This window comes from Peromyscus californicus, unplaced genomic scaffold (assembly GCF_007827085.1).
Source record: "Peromyscus californicus insignis strain IS unplaced genomic scaffold, ASM782708v3 Scaffold_9__1_contigs__length_137607984, whole genome shotgun sequence".
Classification (NCBI taxonomy): domain Eukaryota; kingdom Metazoa; phylum Chordata; class Mammalia; order Rodentia; family Cricetidae; genus Peromyscus; species Peromyscus californicus.
In genome coordinates this window covers 71317308-71339372 of record NW_026294617.1, presented here as the reverse complement: position 1 = coordinate 71339372, position 22065 = coordinate 71317308, and the positions used below count along the sequence as shown (strand labels likewise).

The window sequence follows — 22065 nt, the reverse complement described above, 5'->3', positions numbered from 1 at the left end:
CCATTCCCTGTGAATCTTTCTTAAATTCCTGTTTTTGGTTTGTTTGGTTTTTGTTTTTGTTGTTGCTTGTTTTTTAGTCTGTAACTCACTGAACTTGACCAGGGCATCTGGATGACCATGGGTTTGGAGCTATCTATTGGAGCCTGGTAGACTCACCTGGGTGTACAAATGAAGACAAAGACTCCCCTCCTCCCAGAATCTATCAACAACAAATAGTTCAGCAGTAAGGGGTATGACCTAATGAGCTCTTCATTTATGATAAGACAGGGCCAGTCTTATACAGGTCCATAGTAAGTAGCCACCACTGTGTGAGTTCATGATCATAGTGACTGTACTATCTAGATGGCATTTCACAGCCCTTCTCTTCTGTCCTGTCTCTCTCTCTCTCCCTCTCTTTTAACTTATTGTATTTTTTCTTTTTATTTATTCTATGTGTCTTTTACATCATGTATCTTGATCTCATTCATTTCCCTGTCTCTTCCCATCTGCCCTTTGCCCCTGCACCACCCCCCTAAAATAAAACAAAATTTAAGAGAAAAAGGGAAAAAAATTAAAAAAGGGAAAAATTAAAAATCTTGTCATGGAAGCTGCAGTGTGACACAGGGAGTCACACCATAAACCCCTTTTGTACATATATCTTTACTTATAAGTACTCATTGCAAAGAGTCACTGGTCTGGTTCGAGGCCTCTGGTTTCTATTGCACTATGGATGCTGGGCATCACTAGGACTCTTCTTGGATATTCTGTTGTTACCCTGTATTGTGGAGATCCTACAGCTTTGTGTCTGTGGGTCAGGTCCCTTCGCATGCTCCAGCAGATCATAGATGGGGTGGATGTTGGGACGGGCCAAGTTGCAACCCTGGGTCTGAGCCTGGGCAGCTAGAGGGTTGGTCTGCTGGATGAGAAATAGGAACAGCTCTCCCATGCTTACAACTTTGGGACTGGCTCATCCACACCTGTTCTAACAGGGTTGGCTCTCCTGCTCTTATGACCACAGGGCCAGCTCTCCCATATGCCCCAGGTGTTGGGGGAGGCAACTCTCCCCTGCCCATGCTGCCACAAGACAGATGGGTAATGGGGACAGCTCTTCCAATCTCACAATTTTGGGGCTAGCTCACCCATGCCTGCACTAACAAAGTTGGCTCTATTGTGCTGCCCTGGCAAGGTGCATGGCCTGCTCTCCTGAGTGTTGTAGCTGGTTGGGGTCAGGGATGGCTCTCCCACTTTTGGGACCAGAGAACCAGCTCTCTCACCTGCCTCAGGTGTTGATGGGTAGCCGGGGTAGGGAGGCAGGGCATCATTCCCCCACCCACGCTGCCTGTCTTGTGGCTCTTAACTTCTTCCTGACCCCTCTTCTGCAATGCTCCCTGAGCCTTTGAGGAGGGGTGGTCCTTCTTTAAGGCTGGGCCCTCAATGTTTTATCCTCAGTACATTGGGGATCCATATGTCTTTGCATTTACCACTGTTCACTTCGAGAATGACTTCTCTAGTTAAGGATGAAAGTAACTTTTGTCTCTGAGTAAATACACAGATATTTAGAAGATAATTTGGTACTATGACAGTTGAATTAAACAGTAGTAGTTATTATGCCTTGAGCCTCTGAGCTCCCTAGGCATGAGTTGTTGACTGGACCTCTGTACCAGGTGTAGATTTCATCTGTGAAGCAGGCTTCAAATCTGGCTAGGGAGTGGTTGGTTTGCTCCTATAATAGTCATGCCACTAGTACACCAATGGGCACATCTTACCTGATTGTTCATAGAGTTCACAGCTGGGTGAAACCACTGCCGCCTTTTCTTCCACTGCTGCCTGCATTGCACCTATTGGCTTGATTTCTCTGTATCTTGCAACTGAAATATGTGGTATCTTCAGCAATAAGGTCTTATTTATCCACTAGTTATGATGGGCAAACACAAGGACTGGCAAGAGCCTGCATTGTTTGAGAGGCCTTTGGAGCCTCCTTGATAACTCTTATAGAGGTATTTGCACTGGGAATTTTGTTTAGAAACTCACTGCTTCTATAAACAGCATTACTTTCAATCTCCCTTCCTTAGGTTTTAAATTGAGTTATAAGATAGTAAGTTTCCATATAACCTTTTCATACATTCCTTGTTTTGACGACCTCTTCCCCTACCCCTTCCCTCCTTAAACTCTTTTTCCTCTTTTACCTGTGTCTACTCTCTCTCCTCCCTTAAGCCACACTTCTCTCAATGTATCCTTCCTAGTTTCCTGGTTTCTACAGCCACTCCAGATTAAATAAACAAAACTAAAGAATAAAAGCTAGGATCTGCATATGAGAGAGAACATGCTGCATTTCTACTTCTGGGCTTGTGCCATCTCACTCTTTCCTGTTGATCTATCTGTCTGTCTATCATGTATCATCTCTAGTTCCATCCATTTTTCCTGAAAATTTCATTTTTCTTTAAAAGTTGAGTAAATTTCCATTGTGTATATGTACCACATTTTCATTATCTAGTCACCAGTTGATGAGTATTTAGGCTGCTTCCATTTTCTAGTGTCCTTATTAGGTTTCTATTGCTGTGATAAACACCGTGACCCAAAGCAACTTGGGGAAGAGAGGGTTTATTTCATCTAACAGTTGCACTCCATCATAAAGAGAAGTCAGGGCAGGAACTCAAGGCAGGACCCAGAGGCAGAAACTGAAACAGACATCATGGAGGAACACTGTTTACTGGCTTGCTTCCATGGTTTGCCCAGTTTGCTTTCTTATACAACTTGCCCAGGGGTGGCACTGCTCCCAGTGGCCTGGGCCCACTCACATCAATCGTTAATCATGAGAATGTCCTACAGACTTGCCTACAGGCAGTCTGTTAAAGGCACTTTCCTTATTGTGGTTCCTCTTCCCTAGCTTGTGCCCAGCTGACAAAAAAAAAAAAAAAAAAAAAAAAAAACCCTAGCCAACACACCTCATTATTGTGACTAGAGCAGCAATGAACATGGATGCTCAAGTATCTCTGTAATACAATACAGAGTCCTTTGGGTATAGCCCATGAGTGGTCTCACTGGGTCATCTAGTACTGTTAATTCTATTTTTTTCTCTTTTGAGAAAACTCCAGACTGATTTTCAAAGGAACTGCACTAGCTTACACTTCCAAGCTGGGGTCAATGTTTTCTCACACATGCACTAGCAATTATTTGTTTGTTTGTATTCTTTATGATGGTCATTCTGATTGGGGTGAGATAAAATCTTAAAGTAATTTTAGTTTGCATTTACCCTATAGCTAAAGATGTTGAGCACTTAAAAAAATGTTTCCTAGCCATTTTTATTTCTTAAGTCTCTGTTTAATTCAATAGTCCATTTTTAAAATTGTGTTGTTTAGCCGGGCGATGGTGGCACACGCCTTTAATCCCAGCACTCAGGAGGCAGAGGCAGGAGGATCTCTGTGAGTTCAAGGCCAGCCTGGTCTACAGAGCGAGATCCAGGAAAGGAGCACAGCTACACAGAGAAACCCTGTCTCGAAAAACCAAAAAACCAAAAAAAAAAAAAAAAAAAAAAAAAGAAAAGAAAAAGAAAAAAAATAAAATTGTGTTGTTTGTTTTCTTGATGTTTAGTTTCATTTATAAATTCTAGACACCAATCCTCTGTCAGATGAATAACTGGCAAAGATTTTCTCCTGTTCTGTGGGTTACCTCTTCACTTGATTGACAGTCTCCTTTGATGTAAGAAGCTTTTACTGCTTTTTGAGATCCTGTGTGTTGACTTTTGGTTTTATTTCCTGTGTTGCTGGAGTCCTATTCAGAAAGAGAGGCTGCTGACAGTGGTGGTGCACCTTGGTAGTACACGTCTTTAATCCCAGCACTTGGGAGGCTGAGGCAGGTGGATCTCTGTGAGTTCGAGGTCAGCCTGGTCTACAGAGTGAGTTCCAGAGCAGCCTAGGCTACATAAAGAGAATCTGTCTTAAAAATAAATCAGCTGTTGTGTTGAGGACCTCAATCCATTTGTAGCTTAGTTAAAAATATGGAATGATTTGTGAATTTCCATGTCATCCTTGGGCAGGGACTATGCTAGTGTTCTCTGTGTGTTTCCAAATGTAATATCTGTGCTGCAGAGGTGACCATTGCAATTCACATCCTCATGAAGTTCATTCTATAACACTGAAGAGAAATTTCCTTTTCCCCTATACTGATTTCTTCTTCCTTCATCTTTCCTTCCATTCCCCTTCCTCTCCCCTCCCTTTCTTCTTTCTCCTCTCCTCTCCCCTTTCCTTCTCTCCCCATATCCTTAACTCCCTTTTCACACTAAGTCCCCTTCCCATCCAATTCATCTATAATGCTTTTGTGTTTTCTGTGCCTATGTATACTCCTAAGCCTCAGACTGATGTTTTTGGACCATCTGCAATGTCACTAACTTCAAGCTCTTCTGACTGACTTCAGAGTTAAGTGGGGGTTAGGAGGTGATGAGGGAAACTTCAGTATATTTTAGTCATTATAGGGGGAGGCATATAGCCACATACCTAAGGGAAAAAAACAGATAGATGATCTAAACAAGTAAGGCAATTTTGTTGTTTGGAGAAAAGACTAATGGACCAAATGAACAGTCCCTTCTCTGTTCAGCCAGTAGGTGGCAGTGGTACTTAATAGTATGTCTTCAGGAGACATTTCTTTTCCCATGTCCTCTACTTGCCTGAATATGTACATTTTATTTGTAAGTGGTTATCATGGTAGTGAGGCTTCCGGACACCATCTCCTTATTTATACCCATAAATTGCATATATGGTGGCAATAATGTCAGATTATAATAGAACTGAAAATTTCCTATCACCTAGTGACATTGTGGCCATCATAATTTTGTAGCATAATGCATCACTTGTGTGTCTGTGATTGTACTGGTACAAACAGGTCTATGTTCTGGCCAGTTATGTGAAAGTATAGCACAGAGTAGTAAAAGTCCTGCTGTACAAACATGAGGATCTTGATTTGGATCCTGAACATCCATGTAAAAGTTGACCAGGGCAGTGTGGATTTGTTATAGCATAGGGAAGTGGAGACAGGTGGATTCCTGTATCTCACTAGTTAATTGGTGAGCTCTAGCTTTAGTGGGAGATTCTATCACAAAAACCAGTCATTGAGGAAGACACTCAACTACCTCTGGCCACCACATACATGTGCACATGAGTTCATATATCCACATAAACATGCATGTATACTATACCTCCAAAAATATAACACATGCAATTATGCACAGCATATAATACCTTATAATGATAATAAATGACTGTATTTCTAGTGTATGTATTTCACATACCACATTTTCATTGTTAGTGTAAAATAGTATGACATATAATGTTGGCAACACCTTATATGTTTCATGTTTACTTGATTGCCTCAACAGGCCATATGAAGTGGTTGATCTATACCATTTAGGTTTGTGTTGTATACTCTGCGATGTTAATATAATGGCAGAGTTACTTAACGAGGTATTTTTCAAAATATATCCTTGTTGTTAATGGATGTCTGATTGTATACACAAGGAAATATTAGTCAGCCTTAAGATTAAGGGAGATTTGTGATTTGGAGCAATATAGGTGAACCCTGAGGGCATAATTCTAAGTCAACAGAAAGATAAATATTGCATGATTCACATATATGCAATCTAAAGAAAAGTCAAACTCATAAAATCAAAGTGAGTAGAATAGTGGCTACCAGGAGTGAGAGTGTATGAAAAAATATCTGTTGAACAAAGGATTAAACCCTTCTGTTACCAGAAGAGTGATGACTGTAGACAATGCACAATTAACTATAGTCAATAATTATGTGTTGTGTTTTGGAACTTGTTAAGAGGCTAGATCTCAAGTGTCCCCATCATATACACACCTGCAAAAGGTAACTATGTGAGATAATTGATATCTTAAACTTAGCTAGAACATAGTGATTATTTCACATTGTATACTTACATCAATGCATTGAATTGTATACTCAAAACATGCTATTTAAAAGTGCTATTTATTTTTAAGAAATTTGGGGAAGGGAAGTCCAGCCTTGAACTCTGGTTTACAATGTTCCATCCATGATCTGGTCTCTTGTTAATTCTTAGAAGGTAGCTCCTGAAAACTACCTTCCCTAGCCTCACTCCACAAATCCTCACAGGCCAGCACTGTGATGGATGTGGAAAACCTGGATGATTTGGTTAGGTAGTAGGGTTTTTTTTTTTTTTTTTTTGCTTCCTCATAGAAGTAGTCTATATTATTGTGTCTGGTTCATTGGAAACCATTCATTACTAACATTTCCAATAATTTCTTCATATCACTGCCCCTCTAAGGAAATGGCTTTTTCTTGTATCACAGATTTCAAGATACCAAAAATGGCTGTATTTTATTTTTCTCTTTGTTTGATTTTTCTGGGCTATTTGATAATACTTCTTAGTGATAGAAGTATGACTTGAAAGACAGAATTAGCTTTGGAAATCTTTTTATCTTTATTTTCTTTAATTTGAGGCAGGATATCATCCATGTATATCTTCTGATGGCCTGGAGCTTTGTAATATTGTCCAGACTAGCCTTGAACATACTATCTTTACTTCTGCCTCCAAAGTACTGCATCACAGGCAAACACCACCATGCCTAGCACAAAGAAATTATCTTCAGATAAATTTATGTTTGGTTTGTTTTTACTATTGTTTTCTTGTGCAGGGGATTAAATTCAGGGTATATACATGCTAGAAACTACTACTGAGCAGTGTGTTTCCAGGTTTCAAATCTTCTACCTACCACATACTTGTTATTTAACTATGGGCAGACCTTTAATGGTATATTTTCTCAATATTTTATTCTTCATCTTGTTACTTAACTCATGCCTAAAACTTTGCCCCAAATGACAATTTTTTTGTTTTGTTTTTGTTGTTTTGTTTTTCGAGACAGGGTTTCTCTATTTAGCTTTGTGCCTTTTCCTGGAACTCACTGTATAGCCCAGGCTGGCCTCAAATTCAGAGATCCACCTGCCTCTGCCTCCCGAGTGCTGGGATTAAAGGCGTGCACCACCACCGCCCTGCCCAAATGACAAACATTTATTGAGTGCTTACTATGTGCCAGGTTCAATTCTAAGTGTTTTCCGTGAACCTACTAGGTCTTTGTGACCCTCTAATTTTGTTATAAGAGTTAGTCACCTAAGAAGAGGGGCAAACGTGTCATGAGGAAACAAGAGAACAGAGAAAAGCTTATGTTTCTAGTGAACCTTGTTTCATCCAAATGGGTAAGCTGATTTTCTGTCAGCTGACAAAAGGATGTTCTGGTAATTCTGTCCTTTGAGTGACCAGGAATACAAAAGAAAGTAATTTCAGTTGGCTGTGGGTCTGTCAGAAAATGAGAGTTTATTTTTGTAGAGAACACATATCTATCTGTCTCTGTTGTATTGCCCATCAGTACATCCACCTTGGTCAAGCCAGGTCTGTACTGTTAACTCGCAGTGTTTTACTCCTAACCCCATATGTAGGCCTAACTAAATGTATAGAAGGGTTGCTTGAAGGAGCTGGATAGACTGTCTGTGGCAGCACTGCTAAGTTATCAGTTCTGGCAAATTAAGGAATATGCAGTTTTATAGTTTTATATGGGGACAGCATTGCATGGAGGGGAGTACCACCATCTGGGGCTTGTGGAAGCCAATAGAAACATGAAACAAGGCTAATTAAAACAAGGAACTTGCTTGCTGACTTTGATTCAATACCTTTCTCCATTGAAGATCATTGAAATTTTGACAGTTTCACTTCATCTTGAGTTTGATTTATTTCAGTAAAGGTTCAAGAAAGGTAGCTCTTATGTGAACGTTTTATAAAACCACCAAACACAAAACTTGGATATCTGCTTGTCTTGAGAGAAGTTATTTGTGTGATAAACTCATCTGCAAATTGAGGATATGTGCCTATGGATCTCCCCAGTTTGATATTTTGGGAAGTAAAATCCAAGTACAGTTCAGATGGAAAGATATCCCTTTTACTGAAGTGATTTTGTGCACATCTTACTTGGTTCCTTTCTCTCTCCTGACCCATTCCTAATGATAAATGTGGCTGTGTTTTTTCCTTCCCTCTGTAAATGTACACCAGGACCTTGACTCTGCTCCCATTGGTTGTCACTAGAAACATTAAGTGCCATGTTCTTTGGAAGGAAGAACTTTATTTTTTCTTCAAAGATTCCTATTTGTGATCTTGGCTTGATAGAGATAATTACTACATGAATAAATGATTTCCTATTTTGAACAAGCTATTTTGCTTTGTAAGGTACTACTATGGAGCAGCAATCCCATTAGGGAAATATATGGGTATATTTTTAATTTTAAATTATTAATCATTGAAAAGCAGATATTTCTATATGGTTATCCAGCTTTCTATAAAGTTTGGAGGATGCAGTTCTGACATACAGAAAGAAGTCTTTGAATTTATGAAAAGAAAACATGAAAGAGGCAAACAATATTAGACAGCCAATTGTTTATTTCCAATTATCATACAGTTTAGCATGTTGAATTCCATATGTCCAATATGATTTCAATGATTGCTTCGATTGATTTCAATGATTCAATGAAGTGGAAAATTGGTTATGCATTTTGAACACTGATTGCAGAGAGACGGCTAGGGCCTCCAAAAGACTGGTCTTAGACTTTGGGCTTTCTTACAAGGTTTTGGCAAAAATTAATATCCAATATTCAGTTGATTGAAAATAAAATCTTTCAAGGTAAATGAACTTACTCTTGCACCAAATATTCCTACTACTAAAAATAAATTCTCCATAACATGGAATGTCCTAGGTAATAAATTGTGAAACATTTTTAAAATTATTAATAAAATGAGAAGAAACTACCACCAATTAGGGAAAAATTAAAATTTTAAATGACAAAACAAAACAAAAGCAAAAGACAAGAAAAAAAAGACTAAAAAAAAAACAACCCCAGGAAACCATTATCCACAAAAATACAATGTAAGACCTACGTTCAAGAATGATATGGTTTTGTAGGGCACTACCGTTTCTATCTCACTTAAACTACTTGTTCATTGATAGTAATAATATCTCTGTGACATACTAAACTCAAGGTGTTTTGGAGTATCACTTGAATTATCTACTAATTGGACACCCCGGGAGGTCCGCTGAACCCCGGAGCTGGACCCGGTTTTCCCGTGGGTCCCTGAAGCCTGGCTGTGGCCGACTTCGACTTCTGAGTGGCCCTCGCTGTCACTGGCCTGGCTGGTGCTGTTCTCCTGGTGTCTGCCCCCCCTGGAAGTGGCTTGCCTGTGACCATCGGATGACTGCTGGCCGCCTGGGGACTGGTGTGTTCCTCGGTGGCCTGTTCTTGTGCTTGTCCGTGGAGACTCGCTCCTCTGACGGGACCGGGACTGCCTAGGGCTGTCTGGAGACTGTTCTCGGTCGGCTGGGTGCCTGCTTGCCCTGCCTCTGCCCTCTTCCTGACCGTGGGAGGTGTGGTTCCCAGTGTGGGAGTCTACCTGTCCTTGCCTTGTTCGCGAGCGTCCAGAGCCTCCGTGGATGTCTTCGTGGCCCCTTGTGGACTGGTGGTGCTCAGAGCCGTCGGTTGCGAGGGACCCCTGGCCCCCTCTAGCACTGGTTCCGGACCTTCCTCGGGAGGCTCTAGCCTGGAGTTCAGAGGAGCTCTGTCCTTCGTGAGAGCCCCCGATCCTGCGGCTGTCCCTTCCTTGTTCTGGGCCGGACCCCTGAGGAGCCCTGCCGCTGGACCTCTGCTGTCTGTGTCCAGACTCGGGGTGTTCCTGCTCGTAGTAGTACACCTGGTAGTGTCCAGAGCCATGCTGGCCTCGAGAGGATGTCTGCTCGTGCCTCTGGCTGGCCCCAGACCCACCGTGGGCTCCCACTGCGTGGCCTTCTGAGGCTTCGGAGTGGCCTTCGCTGTCGCTGGCCTGACTCTCGCTGGGACTCTGATGTCTGCGTTCAGCAGAGGTGGCATGGCCTCGTCTGTGAGCAGTCCTGGAGGTCCCGGAGCTGTCAGCCGACTGGCCGTGTCTCTGGTTCCCTCGTGCTTCCCTGGTGCGGGATCCTGACTCGGACCGTCCTTGGCCCTGGCTCGATGCCTGGCCTTGATGGGCCCCCGAGTGCCTGACATTGTCAGCTGCCTGGCCACCGCTGCGGGATGCCCGCTGGACCCCTGAGCCGGACCCGGTCCTCCCGTGGGTCCCTGAGGGCTGGCTGTGGGCGACTTCGACTTCTGAGTGGCCCTCGCTGTCACTGGCCTGGCTGGTGCTGTTCTCCTGGTGTCTGCCCCCCCTGGAAGTGGCTTGCCTGTGACCATCGGATGAAAGCTGGCCGCCTGGGGACTGGTGTGTTCCTCGGGGGCCTGTTCTTGTGCTTGTCCCTGGAGACTTGCTCCTCTGACGGGACCGGGACTGCCTAGGGCTGTCTGGAGACTGTTCTCGGTCGGCTGGGTGCCTGCTTGCCCTGCCTCTGCCCTCTTCCTGACCGTGGGAGGTGTGGTTCCCAGTGTGGGAGTCTACCTGTCCTTGCCTTGTTCCTGAGCGTCCAGAGCCTCCGTGGATGTCTTCGTGGCCCCTTGTGGACTGGTGGTGCTCAGAGCCGTCGGTTGCGAAGGACCCCTGGCCCCCTCTAGCACTGGTTCCGGACCTTCCTCGGGAGGCTCTAGCCTGGAGTTCAGAGGAGCTCTGTCCTTCGTGAGAGCCCCCGATCCTGCGGCTGTCCCTTCCTTGTTCTGGGCCGGACCCCTGAGGAGCCCTGCCGCTGGACCTCTGCTGTCTGTGTCCAGACTCGGGGTGTTCCTGCTCGTAGTAGTACACCTGGTAGTGTCCAGAGCCATGCTGGCCTCGAGAGGATGTCTGCTCGTGCCTCTGGCTGGCCCCAGACCCAGCGTGGGCTCCCACTGCGTGGCCTTCTGAGGCTTCGGAGTGGCCTTCGCTGTCGCTGGCCTGACTCCCGCTGGGACTCTGATGTCTGCGTTCAGCAGAGGTGGCTTGGCCTCGTCTGTGAGCAGTCCCGGAGGTCCCGGAGCTGTCAGCCGACTGGCCGTGTCTCTGGTTCCCTCGTGCTTCCCTGGTGCGGGATCCTGACTGGGACCGTCCTTGGCCCTGGCCGGATGCCTGGCCTTGACGGGCCCCCGAGTGCCTGACGTTGTCAGCTGCCTGGCCACCGTTGCGGGATGCCCGCTGGACCCCTGAGCCGGACCCGGTCCTCCCGTGGGTCCCTGAGGGCTGGCTGTGGCCGACTTCGACTTCTGAGTGGCCCTCGCTGTCACTGGCCTGGCTGGCGCTGTTCTCCTGGTGTCTGCCCCCCCTGGAAGTGGCTTGCCTGTGACCATCGGATGACTGCTGTCCGCCTGGGGACTGGTGTGTTCCTCGGTGGCCTGTTCTTGTGCTTGTCCGTGGAGACTCGCTCCTCTGACGGGACCGGGACTGCCTAGGGCTGTCTGGAGACTGTTCTCGGCCGGCTGGGTGCCTGCTTGCCCTGCCTCTGCCCTCTTCCTGACCGTGGGAGGTGTGGTTCCCAGTGTGGGAGTCTACCTGTCCTTGCCTTGTTCGCGAGCGTCCAGAGCCTCCGTGGATGTCTTCGTGGCCCCTTGTGGACTGGTGATGCTTAGAGCCGTCGGTTGCAAGGGACCCCTGGCCCCCTCTAGCACTGGTTCCGGACCTTCCTCGGGAGGCTCTAGCCTGGAGTTCAGAGGAGCTCTGTCCTTCGTGAGAGCCCCCGATCCTGCGGCTGTCCCTTCCTTGTTCTGGGCCGGACCCCTGAGGAGCCCTGCCGCTGGACCTCTGCTGTCTGTGTCCAGACTCGGGGTGTTCCTGCTCGTAGTAGTACACCTGGTAGTGTCCAGAGCCATGCTGGCCTCGAGAGGATGTCTGCTCGTGCCTCTGGCTGGCCCCAGACCCACCGTGGGCTCCCACTGCGTGGCCTTCTGAGGCTTCGGAGTGGCCTTCGCTGTCGCTGGCCTGACTCTCGCTGGGACTCTGATGTCTGCGTTCAGCAGAGGTGGCTTGGCCTCGTCTGTGAGCAGTCCCGGAGGTCCCGGAGCTGTCAGCCGACTGGCCGTGTCTCTGGTTCCCTCGTGCTTCCGTGGTGTGGGATCCTGACTCGGACCGTCCTTGGCCCTGGCCGGATGCCTGGCCTTGACGGGCCCCCGAGTGCCTGACGTTGTCAGCTGCCTGGCCACCGTTGCGGGATGCCCGCTGGACCCCTGAGCCGGACCCGGTCCTTCCGTGGGTCCCTGAGGCCTGACTGTGGCCGACTTCGACTTCTGAGTGGCCCTCGCTGTCACTGGCCTGGCTGGTGCTGTTCTCCTGGTGTCTGCCCCCCCTGGAAGTGGCTTGCCTGTGACCATCGGATGATTGCTGGCCGCCTGGGGACTGGTGTGTTCCTCGGGGACCTGTTCTTGTGCTTGTCCGTGGAGACTCGCTCCTCTGACGGGACCGAGACTGCCTAGGGCTGTCTGGAGACTGTTCTTGGCCGGCTGGGTGCCTGCTTGCCCTGCCTCTGCCCTCTTCCTGACCGTGGGAGGTGTGGTTCCCAGTGTGGGAGTCTACCTGTCCTTGCCTTGTTCGCGAGCGTCCAGAGCCTCCATGGATGTCTTCGTGGCCCCTTGTGGACTGGTGGTGCTCAGAGCCGTCTGTTGCGAGGGACCCCTGCCCCCCTCTAGCACTGGTTCCGGACCTTCCTCGGGAGGCTCTAGCCTGGAGTTCAGAGGAGCTCTGTCCTTCGTGAGAGCCCCCGATCCTGCGGCTGTCCCTTCCTTGTTCTGGGCCGGACCCCTGAGGAGCCCTGCCGCTGGACCTCTGCTGTCTGTGTCCAGACTCGGGGTGTTCCTCCTCGTAGTAGTACACCTGGTAGTGTCCAGAGGCATGCTGGCCTCGAGAGGATGTCTGCTCGTGCCTCTGGCTGGCCCCATACCCACCGTGGGCTCCCACTGCGTGGCCTTCTGAGGCTTCGGAGTGGCCTTCGCTGTCGCTGGCCTGACTCTCGCTGGGACTCTGATGTCTGCGTTCAGCAGAGGTGGCATGGCCTCGTCTGTGAGCAGTCCCGGAGGTCCCGGAGCTGTCAGCCGACTGGCCGTGTCTCTGGTTCCCTCGTGCTTCCCTGGTGCGGGATCCTGACTCGGACCGTCCTTGGCCCTGGCTCGATGCCTGGCCTTGACGGGCCCCCGAGTGCCTGACATTGTCAGCTGCCTGGCCACCTCTGCGGGATGCCCGCTTGACCCCTGAGCCGGACCCGGTCCTCCCGTGGGTCCCTGAGGGCTGGCTGTGGCCGACTTCGACTTCTGAGTGGCCCTCGCTGTCACTGGCCTGGCTGGTGCTGTTCTCCTGGTGTCTGCCCCCCCTGGAAGTGGCTTGCCTGTGACCATCGGATGAAAGCTGGCCGCCTGGGGACTGGTGTGTTCCTCGGGGGCCTGTTCTTGTGCTTGTCCGTGGAGACTCGCTCCTCTGACGGGACCGGGACTGCCTAGGGCTGTCTGGAGACTGTTCTCGGCCGGCTGGGTGCCTGCTTGCCCTGCCTCTGCCCTCTTCCTGACCGTGGGAGGTGTGGTTCCCAGTGTGGGAGTCTACCTGTGCTTGCCTTGTTCCTGAGCGTCCAGAGCCTCGGTGGATGTCTTCGTGGCCCCTTGTGGACTGGTGGTGCTCAGAGCCGTCGGTTGCAAGGGACCCCTGGCCCCCTCTAGCACTGGTTCCGGACCTTCCTCGGGAGGCTCTAGCCTGGAGTTCAGAGGAGCTCTGTCCTTCGTGAGAGCCCCCGATCCTGCGGCTGTCCCTTCCTTGCTCTGGGCCGGACCCCTGAGGAGCCCTGCCGCTGGACCTCTGCTGTCTGTGTCCAGACTCGGGGTGTTCCTGCTCGTAGTAGTACACCTGGTAGTGTCCAGAGCCATGCTGGCCTCGAGAGGATGTCTGCTCGTGCCTCTGGCTGGCCCCAGACCCACCGTGGGCTCCCACTGCGTGGCCTTCTGAGGCTTCGGAGTGGCCTTCGCTGTCGCTGGCCTGACTCTCGCTGGGACTCTGATGTCTGCGTTCAGCAGAGGTGGCTTGGCCTCGTCTGTGAGCAGTCCCGGAGGTCCCGGAGCTGTCAGCCGACTGGCCGTGTCTCTGGTTCCCTCGTGCTTCCCTGGTGCGGGATCCTGACTGGGACCGTCCTTGGCCCTGGCCGGATGCCTGGCCTTGACGGGCCCCCGAGTGCCTGACGTTGTCAGCTGCCTGGCCACCGCTGCGGGATGCCCGCTGGACCCCTGAGCCGGACCCGGTCCTCCCGTGGGTCCCTGAGGGCTGGCTGTGGCCGACTTCGACTTCTGAGTGGCCCTCGCTGTCACTGGCCTGGCTGGCGCTGTTCTCCTGGTGTCTGCCCCCCCTGGAAGTGGCTTGCCTGTGACCATCGGATGACTGCTGGCCGCCTGGGGACTGGTGTGTTCCTTGGTGGCCTGTTCTTGTGCTTGTCCGTGGAGACTCGCTCCTCTGACGGGACCGGGACTGCCTAGGGCTGTCTGGAGACTGTTCTCGGCCGGCTGGGTGCCTGCTTGCCCTGCCTCTGCCCTCTTCCTGACCGTGGGAGGTGTGGTTCCCAGTGTGGGAGTCTACCTGTCCTTGCCTTGTTCGCGAGCGTCCAGAGCCTCCATGGATGTCTTCGTGGTCCCTTGTGGACGGGTGGTGCTCAGAGCCGTCTGTTGCGAGGGACCCCTGCCCCCCTCTAGCACTGGTTCCGGATCTTCCTCGGGAGGCTCTAGCCTGGAGTTCAGAGGAGCTCTGTCCTTCGTGAGAGCCCCCGATCCTGCGGCTGTCCCTTCCTTGTTCTGGGCCGGACCCCTGAGGAGCCCTGCCGCTGGACCTCTGCTGTCTGTGTCCAGACTCGGGGTGTTCCTGCTCGTAGTAGTACACCTGGTAGTGTCCAGAGGCATGCTGGCCTCGAGAGGATGTCTGCTCGTGCCTCTGGCTGGCCCCAGACCCAGCGTGGGCTCCCACTGCGTGGCCTTCTGAGGCTTCGGAGTGGCCTTCGCTGTCGCTGGCCTGACTCTCGCTGGGACTCTGATGTCTGCGTTCAGCAGAGGTGGCTTGGCCTCGTCTGTGAGCAGTCCCGGAGGTCCCGGAGCTGTCAGCCGACTGGCCGTGTCTCTGGTTCCCTCGTGCTTCCCTGGTGCGGGATCCTGACTCGGACCGTCCATGGCCCTGGCCGGATGCCTGGCCTTGACGGGCCCCCGAGTGCCTGACGTTGTCAGCTGCCTGGCCACCGCTGCGGGATGCCCGCTGGACCCCTGAGCCGGACCCGGTCCTCCCGTGGGTCCCTGAGGCCTGGCTGTGGCCGACTTCGACTTCTGAGTGGCCCTCGCTGTCACTGGCCTGGCTGGCGCTGTTCTCCTGGTGTCTGCCCCCCCTGGAAGTGGCTTGCCTGTGACCATCGGATGACTGCTGGCCGCCTGGGGACTGGTGTGTTCCTTGGGGGCCTGTTCTTGTGCTTGTCCGTGGAGACTCGCTCCTCTGACGGGACCGGGACTGCCTAGGGCTGTCTGGAGACTGTTCTCGGCCGGCTGGGTGCCTGCTTGCCCTGCCTCTGCCCTCTTCCTGACCGTGGGAGGTGTGGTTCCCAGTGTGGGAGTCTACCTGTCCTTGCCTTGTTCCTGAGCGTCCAGAGCCTCCGTGGATGTCTTCGTGGCCCGTTGTGGACTGGTGGTGCTCAGAGCCGTCGGTTGCGAGGGACCCCTGGCCCCCTCTAGCACTGGTTCCGGACCTTCCTCGGGAGGCTCTAGCCTGGAGTTCAGAGGAGCTCTGTCCTTCGTGAGAGCCCCCGATCCTGCGGCTGTCCCTTCCTTGTTCTGGGCCGGACCCCTGAGGAGCCCTGCCGCTGGACCTCTGCTGTCTGTGTCCAGACTCGGGGTGTTCCTGCTCGTAGTAGTACACCTGGTAGTGTCCAGAGCCATGCTGGCCTCGAGAGGATGTCTGCTCGTGCCTCTGGCTGGCCCCAGACCCAGCGTGGGCTCCCACTGCGTGGCCTTCTGAGGCTTCGGAGTGGCCTTCGCTGTCGCTGGCCTGACTCTCGCTGGGACTCTGATGTCTGCGTTCAGCAGAGGTGGCTTGGCCTCGTCTGTGAGCAGTCCCGGAGGTCCCGGAGCTGTCAGCCGACTGGCCGTGTCTCTGGTTCCCTCGTGCTTCCCTGGTGCGGGATCCTGACTCGGACCGTCCTTGGCCCTGGCCGGATGCCTGGCCTTGACGGGCCCCCGAGTGCCTGACGTTGTCAGCTGCCTGGCCACCGCTGCGGGATGCCCGCTGGACCCCTGAGCCGGACCCGGTCCTCCCGTGGGTCCCTGAGGCCTGGCTGTGGCCGACTTCGACTTCTGAGTGGCCCTCGCTGTCACTGGCCTGGCTGGCGCTGTTCTTCTGGTGTCTGCCCCCCCTGGAAGTGGCTTGCCTGTGACCATCGGATGACTGCTGGCCGCCTGGGGACTGGTGTGTTCCTCGGGTGCCTGTTCTTTTGCTTGTCCCTGAAGACTCGCTCCTCTGACGGGACCGAGACTGCCTAGGGCTGTCTGGAGATTTTTCTCGGCCGGCTGGGTGCCTGCTTGCCCTGCCTCTGCCCTCTTCCTGACCGTGGGAGGTGTGGTTCCCAGTGTGGGAGTCTACCTGTCCTTGCCTTGTTCCTGAGCGTCCAGAGCCTCCGTGGATGTCTTCCTGGCCCCTTGTGGACTGGTGGTGCTCAGAGCCGTCGGTTGCCAGGGACCCCTGGCCACCTCTAGCACTGGTTCCGGACCTTCCTCGGGAGGCTCTAGCCTGGAGTTCAGAGGAGCTCTGTCCTTCGTGAGAGCCCCCGATCCTGCGGCTGTCCCTTCCTTGTTCTGGGCCGGACCCCTGAGGAGCCCTGCCGCTGGACCTCTGCTGTCTGTGTCCAGACTCGGGGTGTTCCTGCTCGTAGTAGTACACCTGGTAGTGTCCAGAGGCATGCTGGCCTCGAGAGGATGTCTGCTCGTGCCTCTGGCTGGCCCCAGACCCACGGTGGGCTCCCACTGCGTGGCCTTCTGAGACTTCGGAGTGGCCTTCGCTGTCGCTGGCCTGACTCTCGCTGGGACTCTGATGTCTGCGTTCAGCAGAGGTGGCTTGGCCTCGTCTGTGAGCAGTCCCGGAGGTCCCGGAGCTGTCAGCCGACTGGCCGTGTCTCTGGTTCCCTCGTGCTTCCCTGGTGCGGGATCCTGACTGGGACCGTCCTTGGCCCTGGCCGGATGCCTGGCCTTGACGGGCCCCCGAGTGCCTGACGTTGTCAGCTGCCTGGCCACCGCTGCGGGATGCCCGCTGGACCCCTGAGCCGGACCCGGTCCTCCCGTGGGTCCCTGAGGCCTGGCTGTGGCCGACTTCGACTTCTGAGTGGCCCTCGCTGTCACTGGCCTGGCTGGCGCTGTTCTCCTGGTGTCTGCCCCCCCTGGAAGTGGCTTGCCTGTGACCATCGGATGACTGCTGGCCGCCTGGGGACTGGTGTGTTCCTCGGTGGCCTGTTCTTGTGCTTGTCCGTGGAGACTCGCTCCTCTGACGGGACCGGGACTGCCTAGGGCTGTCTCGAGACTGTTCTCGGCCAGATTTTTCACTCTTAGATTTTCTTTTTCCTTTTCTCTCTTCACTTTTGCTATGCTCAATTTCATAATAATATTCACCACAGCTTTTTTCCCACTGTTCTTGTTGTTTTGTGTTTTCATTATTTATGGCTTCATATTTTGTTTGTTTTCTCTCCTTTGATCTTCTCTCCTTCTTACCTCTACCATCTCTTTCAGTCGAGTTAGATCCTCCCCGTTGCTTTCCAGTTGACCTGTGATGTTTCCCATGTTTTTCTGTTTCTCTGTGCGTAGTTGTGTCCCTATCCTGATTTTTACTGCCTGATCCATGTCTTTTTTTCCCTCTCCCTCTTGGGCTTCTTGAGCTTTCTTTCTTTTCCTTTCCCTCAGATCTCCTATGGCTTGACCTGTGTCTTCTTTCTTCCTCTTCTTCTCCATCTTCTCCTACTCTTTTGTGATGACTTTTACTCCGTCTCTTTGATCCAGTTTCAAAACTTTTGTTCTGAGATGACTCATAATATGCTTGAGCCAACTTCACCACCATCAGTAAATACTCAGTGAAATCTATTTTTTCATTATGGTCTACATCTAGGATTTGCATGAAGACATCTGCAAGATTTTCATCATCTGGATTCTGTAAGAATTATAGAGATTGTCCTTCTTACCAACTAATTTCAACTTTATAATTCAAATTCAATGTAAATTTACGTCTTGCAACAAACATTTGTGTCAAGTCATTTACATTTTTTTCATTTGTCATATTTGTATATTATTCTATTTTTGTTTCACATGTGTTGGTAGTGTATAAAATAATGTTTAAAGATCAGCTAGAAATCCTGAATTTTTTCCTGTTGTCAGTTACTCTTTTCCTCATTTCATGAGTCTGAATTTTATTCATTTCATTATTTAATTTTTTTCAAAGTATACCCCACTAATATTCTTGATGATGGGAAAAATACTGTGAAAAATTAAGTTACTTTCATATTTTTGTTATTAAATATGGATAGTATTTATTTTTCACATATGTCATCTCCCTATGAAAAACATGTTGGCACACATTTAAATTCTTTCCAAATAAATTCATGGCTGCCTATTTCATTTACAAATAAAGTAGTTAAATAAGGTTTTATACAATCTTAGGTTGCATTGTTTTTAAGTCACAGAAAGTGTGCTCTCCTTGGTTATTTTGTCTGGTTGTTACCTTCAAGACTGCCCGTAATTCTACTTCCAGAAGTTCCTTCAGCTCTTCTTTGCTCAGTGTTTCTGTTTCTTTATCGTTGTTTGAGTATTGCTGGAATGTTTCAATCATGCCAGTGATGTTTTCCAGGAGAGTGGACATCTTTCAGCAGTATATATGTACCTGTTAAAGTGAAACAAAATCCATTTTCTTTTTTAGTTTTATTTCATAGGTTGTATTTATTATTGTAATGATTAGTTAGATTTTAATCCCATAGTTTTCCTTAAATAGTGCATTTTTGAAATGAAACTTATTTATGAACAACTTCTCCCTATCATCTACAAAGTAAAATATTGAGTAACTTTGTGAACTGACCCTGCCTATTTTGGGGCTTTAAATATATTCACGATAGTAGATTCTTAAACTACTAGATGTCGGTGTGCTCTCTGCAACATAGTCCCTCTTGGTGAACTGAATATTCTTCTTGGCCAGGTAATAACAAGCTCAGTTGCTTGTTTACTTAGTGACCAGAAATTAGTAGGCATATCAATCAATGAAATAATTATTCATTATATAAAAGCATTACAATGATGATTTTTAGGTTTACATAACAGGCAAAACCAAAATACTATAGGGAACATAAATTTGTCAAATATGGTTTATATTCTGAACTAAATCATTATGGACCTTGGACTTTCATACAAAACGAAATGTGTTTCCTGATTTTTGTTGTGATTTATTTATATATAGTTTAGCAAGCTTATTTTTATCTCCTGAAAGAACTGAATTTAAGCCTTATGAAGCATTCAAAATGAAGGGGAAAACAAAATCCACGATTCATGAAAGTTAATGTGAGAGATCTAGATATGGGTCAGGTAGAATCTTTAAATAGTGGAACATTGTTTCATTTTACTTAAATGTGATAGAATGAAGATTTTTGTCAGAAAATGATCAAATTGATTGTTTACTAAAATGCTACTTTGTACAATAGTTTATTTGATTGTTTTAGATTAACCCTTCTTTTGAGAACAAAGATAGCTAGTGTGCTTGTGTGGTGGGGGTGTTGGTACTGTAGAACTATAAAGATCATGATAGTTTTCTATGGTTTATGCTCAAATTCAAAAAGAACTCATCATGAGGCAGATACTATAATAAAAATATTAAAGTATAATCCTACTTGGGAACACAGAGAAGCAGTAAAGAATGAGGAATAATGAAAGAATTGATACACAGAAAAAATTTAGTGTATATTGATATAATAAAATGGTAATACTAATATCTTTCAGCATTTCTATAATAGGTTGAGTTATTTAACCTAATAAAGTGGGTTGGATTTATTAACTCCATGTCTAGTGGTTTTTTATAGCTTAAATAAATGCAGTTTTTAAAGAGAGGATAAAAAAATTAATAAGCATACTTCTCAAGAAGTTTGAATGAGAACAAGAAATTAAGGCTGATAGTATAATGAAGGAAAAATAAGGTAACTGACATTAATGAAATAGCAAATTTAGAGAAGCAACAGAGATAATGTTCCACCATGAAAGCATCTAATAAAGTCAATTGCATCTTAAATGAATATAGGTTCTAGTCGGGGAGAAGCTGTTAGTCAAATGACTTCAGTTGGTGAATTCTATTAAAGTTCTTGGAAAGAAATCATACTAACATCACAGAGATTTCTTTAGAGAGTGAAAAAGAGAAAAGCACTTATTTGTGAGTCTAGCATCACGTCATAACACAAAAATTTTGGGACTATTTCATAAATACACATGCAAAAATATGAATGAAAGGTTGGTAAACATATCCCAGTGTTAAACAAATAAGAATACACAAGCTAATATCAAATCTAAGCAAGTTTTATCCCCAAATTCATTCGCCTTAACATCAGAAAACCTATTCGTTAAGTTTGGAAGTAGAACAATTGGGGGCTCTCTGAGTAGACTAGGCTAGCTAATCAGTGAGCCCAGGATCTGTCTGCTTTTGTCTGCCTCCCAGCATGGTTACAGGCATGGGTCTCTATGCCAGAGTATGTTTCACATAATTTCTGGGGTTTAACTCGAGTTCTCATGCTTGCATGGGAAACACTTTACTAACTAAGCCATCTCTTGATCCAAGGATAGATAGCCTATTGAGTAATTGGTTCTGGGTTAATTAGATTAAAGTGCAGGAAAAAAATGTTTTCAGTAGACTCAGCAATACAAAAGATTACATTGGAGAATATATTTAAGCCTTTGGGACAGGAAATACTGACTGAGGCAGGAGGACCACACGGCTACACTGAAAGTTTCAGGCCAGTGAACTACATAGTGAGACCTTGTCTCAATAGACAGAATATTATAATCATAAAGGAAATTGAAAAATTGGACGGCACTGAAGATAGAAATCTCTGTTCATTTCTGATACCATTAAAGCCAGAATGGGAGAATATGTACAATACATCTAACCAATAAAAAACTCTGTTTTTAATATAAAAATAATACCTATCAAATGCAGACAATTCAACAGAAAAAAATTAGTCTCTCCCAGAAGCACTTTACAGAAAATATCAGATTGCTAAGGAATGTATCATAAATATTCAACCTCATGAATTACTAGGAAGAGACAAATTGCAATGATAGCGTGAGGATGCAATACAATCACAAGTGACTAAAATAAAGGTCAAAGAAACATGATAACATCAAATATTGATGAAGGCATGGAGAACTGAAGTCTTTCATATTACTAGAGTGTGCTTAAACTGACAGAGGTCCTTTGGAATATTGTTTGGTAGTATCTAAGACCCAGAAGTTTACTCCTAGTGTATTCCTACCTAACAGAAACACACACACACACACACACACACACACACACACACACACACACACACACACACACACACAGAGAGAGAGAGAGAGAGAGAGAATTATTGCACAGAAATGTTATAGCCCATTTAAAATCTTTATAATAGAAATGACTCAAGTGTTCATCAATAGAAAAATGGGCAAACTTGTGGTATTTTCTTATAATAATCAGAGGTAAGATCTGAGTGTACACTGAGTTGAAATGATCATGTAGACTGAGAGACAAAAATAAATAGATTTGAAATGCTAGGTATGCAGCATTGTCTGGGTACAGTGATGAATCAGTATGGTCTGAAGATAAGAATCATGGAATATAATTATGTAACATTGATTCTATAATAATGATTATTATTGTATATTATCATTGTAGAATCATAGATCAATGATTATAAATTTGATTAGGTTTTGACTTCAAGCAGAGGTTTTGATTTTTATTATTCTCATCTCTCATAAATTTTAAACACTATAAATATTTAAGATAATAGGTATGATAATTTTCCTGATCTTATGATTATACATCATATAGATATATATGCACTATATATCCCTTTATTATGTACAATTCTATGTCAA

General features: G+C 47.7%; 1 protein-coding gene and 1 non-coding gene across 2 annotated transcripts; both read right to left on the bottom strand.

Moving 5' to 3' along the window:
- Window positions 1-3591: 3591 nt before the first annotated feature.
- On the bottom strand, window positions 3592-21532 carry Flg (filaggrin). Its single transcript, XM_052730508.1, has 2 exons — window positions 18680-21532; window positions 3592-18112 (listed from the first exon to the last, which is right to left on the bottom strand). Exons 1-2 carry the CDS (start codon window positions 18815-18817, stop codon window positions 8993-8995), a joined length of 9258 nt encoding a protein of 3085 aa, XP_052586468.1. The 5' UTR covers window positions 18818-21532; the 3' UTR covers window positions 3592-8992.
- On the bottom strand, window positions 3971-4074 carry LOC128106769 (U6 spliceosomal RNA). Its single transcript, XR_008216827.1, has one exon. It is a non-coding gene; the product is annotated as a U6 spliceosomal RNA (small nuclear RNA).
- Window positions 21533-22065: the final 533 nt, after the last annotated feature.

Excerpts from the sequence above, each read along its gene's own strand:
- Flg (XM_052730508.1), bottom strand. The coding sequence starts at position 18,817 with ATGTCCACTCTCCTGGAAAACATCACTGGCATGATTGAAACATTCCAG. Across the intron at positions 18,113-18,679 it reads AATTACGGGCAGTCTTGAAG|AATCCAGATGATGAAAATCT; the intron begins GTAACAACCAGA and ends TAATTCTTACAG.